Consider the following 6,000-nt stretch of genomic DNA (forward strand, 5'->3'; position numbering starts at 1 on the left):
GACTTTCCTGGATATTATGCAAAGTTAGAAATAGAGAAAGCCAGAAATTAAAGGGACAGAAAATAGTAATAGAAGGCATGGAATTCAAAGAAGGGAAGAAGGGAAATTTATTAGCTCTTATTTTATTAAATATTAATTTTCACACAGCTTCCAAGTAACAGAGCTGAGATGCAAACTAAGATGGAAAAATTTCATATTTTTCTTTATATGTGTGTGATACATAATTACATCTTGGGAAATTGATACATATACATATCACATATTATATAATTTTTACTTCCTTTTTCCTTCCCCATCCTTCCCTCTCCCCCCATTGCCCAGACCCTTCCATCTCCACAAAGTCTACCTCCCTTATTCATATCAACTATCTTTTATTTTGTGCTCCTTAAATTATTTATACTATGGGCTTCTTTCAAAAGAGAAATGATATTTAACTTTTTTCTGATTTATTTAAAATTATGATCTAAAGACAATCACTTTCCTACAAGTGACTCAAATTTATCTTTCTTTATGACTGAGTAGTCCTCCTTTGTGTATATATGCCAGATTTTCTTTATTCACTTATCTGTTGATGTATATGTATACCATTTCCAAATTTACCTATTACAAAGAATGGTGCTATAAACATGGCTATGCATGTATCATTGTAATATGATGTCTTTAACTCTTTCAGGAAGATACCATAGAAGAGGTATAGCTGAGTCAAATGGAATTTCTAGTTTTAGTTTTTTGAGAAATCTTCAAACTGATTTTCATAATGGTTTACTAATTCACATTCCCACCAACAATGTAGAAGGGTTCCCTTTTCCCTACAACCTTACCAGCATTTGTTGTTTTTTGAGTCCTTGATGGTATCAGTCATGTAGAATGGAATCTCAGTGTTATTTTGATTTGTATTTCCCTAATGGCCAGAGATGCTGAACATTTTTTCATGTATTTATTAGTCATTTGTAAGAAGTGTCTGTCTATTTTGATTGCTCATTTTTTTATTGGATCTTTTACTTGGGGTAGTTCGATTTTTTTGAGTTCTTCATATACTCTAGATATTATGTATTAGATGTTAGAGGACTAATATCTAGAAAATATGAAGAACTCAATTCCAGAAGTAGCTAGAAAAGGTTTTTGTTTTTTTTTTATTAGACCAATGTGACTCAATAGGCACTGCCACACCTTCAGTGAAATTTCAAACAGATAGATTGGCACAACTATCAGATCAACTGACTATGGCATTGATGTTTTGGATGGGTTTCTATAAACAAATATCAAAAATAAAAGAAAAATCTAGAAATGTCCTCAAAAATCCCATCATAAAATTAAGTACCTGCCAAGCAACTTGACTTGTGAAAGGTGATGTTGTCAAGGTTTTAACTCAATACCTCCTAATTTTTCTTCCTCATTATCTTCAACCACCCTATCTCCAAGGGAGCTGTACAGACCGTGTGTGGCATCTTCCATGCACAGAAGACTGGGTGCTGAAATCTCTTTCCAGTCCTGACACGAAGGGATTCGGATCTGTTGAATATCTTCACTCCCAGGAACAAAGCCAAATAATTTCTTTATGCACTGCCTGATGAGGAGCCAGGAGTGCTCCTCTGCTGCCTGTTTAAAGAGCTCTCTCTCATTTTCTAGATGGTGGGTCCAGTAGTGATGCTGCAGAGTCGAGAGAGAATAGCACCTGGCCAGACAGCAGAAGACTAGGATAGCAGTGGTTGTCAAGATGATCAAAATCCAGCCCAGCATCTTTGCATAATTAGAAAGGAAAATAGAAATAATCAATGCATCAAATATTCAAAGGATTCCTATAAAACTGAGAACTAAATGTGAGTAAAAGCTTTGTCTTCGCCTAACATGGTGGTGTGTGCTTGTAATCCCAATGCTCTTGGAGGCTGAGGCAGGAGGATCACAAGTTCAAGCCCAGCCTGGGCAATTTAGTGACTTAGCAAGACCCTGTCTCAAAATAAAGAATGCAATGGTGGGGTGGGGGATAAAAAAATAAAAACTTTGTTTTTCCAGTCTTTAATACATTAACAAAATGCTGACCATTTGATGTGGAAATAGATCTGATGAAAGGCTAGGTCAAGCCATTTCAACTTGATTTTTTTTGGATTACAGAGGAATTTGACCAGTTAATGTGGTACTGCTCTTGAAGTGACAGATGATATAACCCACTAATTAACTTTATATAAGATACATAAACACTGTTATTTGCTTACAGCTCAGCCTTACTTTTCAACCTTAAGTTACAAGCTCATACATTCTTTGGGAACTTAATAATTATTTGATAATGATGGTGACAAAAATGATGGTGTGATAGAATGTAATGGTAGCCTCCAAAGATGTCTTCAGTGACATGCCAACAAGTATGCATTGATATTTCTTCCTGCATTGCTCTCTCCTTTTTACTTTTTGCAACCAACAAAGTCAGTGAACAGACTTCTGCCTCTAAATGTATTATTGATAGTACAGTACAGTCACTGCCTTATAACTGTTTTCCTTCCAAAACAAACTAGTTTTTGTTTGAGACTATTTAGTGCCTGCTTTTAAAGACTGACATAAATAATTTCTAGTCTTAGAATCCTTTTCTTGCCTTTTATTATTGTTTTTTTAAATATAGCAATTATTATATAAAGTAAAGAAGACAAGTCACACATTTCAGGAAGCCAGCAGTATGCAGCCAGTCTGCCCAGGGAGGCCTCTGTGCACTTTGCCATGCACTGTAGGCCTGGCATCAGCAGGATATGCACAGACACAGTTGCACTCTAAAAGCTACAAAGTGATATGCACAACAGTTTAGCTTCGTAGAGGCCAGCATAAAAGAGGAAAAACCATTCAGATGCCCATTAATTCATCAATTATCATTTATTGAGCTACAGGTTGACTACCTACTATGTACTACATGTGTTTGGTAATGGAAGTAAGATAGGGATTTATTCTCTGTATGTTCTTTAAACCTGGAAAGGGAAATGAGGAAGCCAAGATAATAGAGTGTGATAGTTTCTGATCTGAATCAACATAGCACCTAAGGAAACACAGTGGAAGAGAAATGGACTCACAGAAGGGAGAGAAGAATCAGGGAACACTTCCCTAAGATGATACTCAAACCTCAATTATTAAAAAAGAAGTTGACCAGATTGAAGAAGTTAAGGAGAGTTCCAATAAGGGAGAAGGTAGGAAAATAAGAGCATGAAGAGTTGGGAGAACTGCAAGAACACAGGCTCATTGGAATCATGGGAAATGGGTCAAGAACCAGATACTGTATGTCGTTCAAGGAATTTGGATGTGTGCTTAGGCTGGTATCATTGAAATGATTTAAAGAAATCATTGAAAGAATTTAAGGGGGGGAAAGAGAGCTGATAGCCTAATTTGCATTTAGAATGATACTATACTTTGGCATATGGAAGAAGATAGATTGAACTGAGTGAAACCAATATCAGGAGCTTATTATCAACCCTGGAAAATCCAACTGAAAAGCAATATATATTCTTCAAATGACACTGAAGTTCAAAATAGTTTCAGAAGGCAAACTGGTGAAATGGAAACAAGGTGATCTTTGGATATCATGATCAGCAATTTATTAACTCTGAATTTCTACAAGCTACATAAACTCTTTGAGCTTTGATTTAGTCATCTGTAAAATGGAGTTAATAATCTTTTCCTCAATTTTAAAGATTAGAGTTAAGGTATAAAATATTTGCACAATTCTATATATGATTAATATCTAAAAATACATAGATTTTGTTACCACAAAACCAAAACTTCTATTGATATGGTATTTAGAACTGTCAAACTGACTTTTCACAGAAATCTGTGATGCATTTAATGATATATGTTTACCTTAAGAAAATCTTGCTGTTGTGTGTTATGTTCTAGTTTTTCTTAAGCAAGAACATTTTTGAAAGTTATAGTTGTGCCATTGATTCTTTTTTTTTTTTTTTTTGACTTTTCACTTTTGACTTTTCACAGATCCTCACATAGCTCCTATGCCTGAGTTCTAGGGTCAGACTACAACATTGATATTCTCTGTCTTGCTTGTGATTTTTTTTCAACTAAGTAACATTGGCACTTCTAAATTTTAATAATTGAAAGGCTACAGTTCAAAAAACATTTGTGCATTTGCAATGAATAGTTTTAAAAACAGGTTTCTAATGAATTGCAGTAATTTCAAAATATGTTTTTTCCCAAATCCCTTGGAGAAACTGATAAAAATCAATGGCTCTTTCTTTCCTGACAAAATGCAAGAATTGCACTTCTAAAATTTAACCTCTAAGTGTAGTAGCTTCAGGCTTTCATCCCAGTCCATTCACCCGCTGCCACAAACCTGCCATAAACCTGCCATGAACACTAAATTTAGAAACATCATTGGAGACTTTTAAATCATAATCAAACTTCCTGTAATTTCAGATGAGTTTTTAACATGTAAGAACGTATATGTGAGAATATATATACAGAAGTCTGGGTCTCATAATATAGTATTAATATTCATAACAGTATCTAATATTCATTATTACACCATAGATTCTAGTTACAGTACTGAGAATTTTAGATACATTAGTTGATTTATTCTTCACAAAAAACCTATGCAGTAGATACTATGAATATTCCCATTTTATAGCTGAGAAAGTAAAGATGGCTGTTATATAACATACTCAAATTCTTCAGGTTAATAAATGGCAAAGCAAGATGGAAACCCAGGTTAAATGACGCAAAGCCCAGTATCCTAACTACATATAGCTGCTCAATAGGACTCATTTTGATGAATGACATCTAGTTTGTGTACTATGATCAGGCATTATGAGAAGCAGCAGAAATATGAAATGTTTCCAGTGATTGCAGTAACTATGTATGTAGTATGGCAGGAAAAATATTAACTTACTTGTGACTGGTATCTGTGCAGAAGAGCTACTTCATCTCTTACTAGGATCATGTCAGAAGAAGCTGATGGCCTGTCACATGGCAATCCAGCTAGCAGCTCTTCTCGTTTGCTGGCAGTGACATTATCAAACACTGAGTAATGGTCCACAGATGTAAACTCACTTTTTGCACATTGATAGTAGGTGCCTTTCAGCAGGGTCACTGCCAGCCAGGTCAGCGGAGCAACAAGGGCTCTGCCAGTGATGCTGAAGAATCTAAGGCAAGCCAGTCTGTGCTCCAGGGGACTGATTCTCTGCTGTAGAGGGCCGCAACTGCAGCAGTAGTTGCTAGCAAATGTCCACATTTGGCCTCTTAAAGCATAGCCAGCAACCAGAAGGACCAAGGCAGGAACAACAAGAAAAACTGAACCATAATAAAAATTTCTCCCAACCTGACAGGGACATCTGAATATATAAGAGGAGAACAGTTGTTGCCCACCAACAGTCCAACCTGCAATAAAGGAATTGATAAATGTCCCACTTCTCCATAGAGAAGATACAGTATTGCTGAGATTCTGGCTCATCCTGGGAAGCTCTGACCCAAATTGGCTGTAGCCCTGTCTGATCATTACACTGCATAGCTACAACCATTTTATAGGGTCTTATTGGTTTAACTGGTTGTGTCAAGTGACCCAACATCCTTACATGTTTAAAGGATTCTGGCATCTTTCCTTATGTACTTTGTGAATCCTAAGCTAAAACCACATGTCATGTTATGGCTAGAAGAAATTGAGGGGATCTCAGTTCTCATCTAGTAGGCATACGGGGGAAACTTTTTAATGTACCTTCTTATTTAAAAAAAAAAAACAGAGCATAGCTTCCTTGCAAAGCAAACCACCTCCATCTTTCTTTGTGCTATTTTGTACAACACAAAATGCTAAGCACCAGCAAATAGTGTTGGAAGCAAAACAGAGACATTTTTATCTTTGTCCTAGACCGTAATTCCAATGCCATGAAGTTATAATGTTCAAAATAGTTAAATTTATAAAATACAAGAGCAGTCCAAAACTTAAGCCTAGTTGGAAATTCCATAACCTAAGGATTCTGCCAGAAGATCCCAAAAAGTGTTTCAAAGGAGAAGAAAACATAG

General features: G+C 35.8%; 1 protein-coding gene across 1 annotated transcript; it reads right to left on the minus strand.

The window, feature by feature from the left end:
- Positions 1 to 1,123: 1,123 nt before the first annotated feature.
- On the minus strand, positions 1,124 to 5,434 carry Calhm4 (calcium homeostasis modulator family member 4). Its single transcript, XM_004869066.3, has 2 exons — positions 4,874 to 5,434; positions 1,124 to 1,740 (listed from the first exon to the last, which is right to left on the minus strand). Exons 1-2 carry the CDS (start codon positions 5,432 to 5,434, stop codon positions 1,357 to 1,359), a joined length of 945 nt encoding a protein of 314 aa, XP_004869123.1. The 3' UTR covers positions 1,124 to 1,356.
- Positions 5,435 to 6,000: the final 566 nt, after the last annotated feature.

The sequence above is a fragment of the Heterocephalus glaber genome, unplaced genomic scaffold (genome assembly GCF_053883595.1).
Source record: "Heterocephalus glaber isolate CG9 unplaced genomic scaffold, H.glaber_assembly_v1.0 deba00000896, whole genome shotgun sequence".
In the NCBI taxonomy this organism is placed as follows: Eukaryota; Metazoa; Chordata; class Mammalia; order Rodentia; family Bathyergidae; genus Heterocephalus; species Heterocephalus glaber.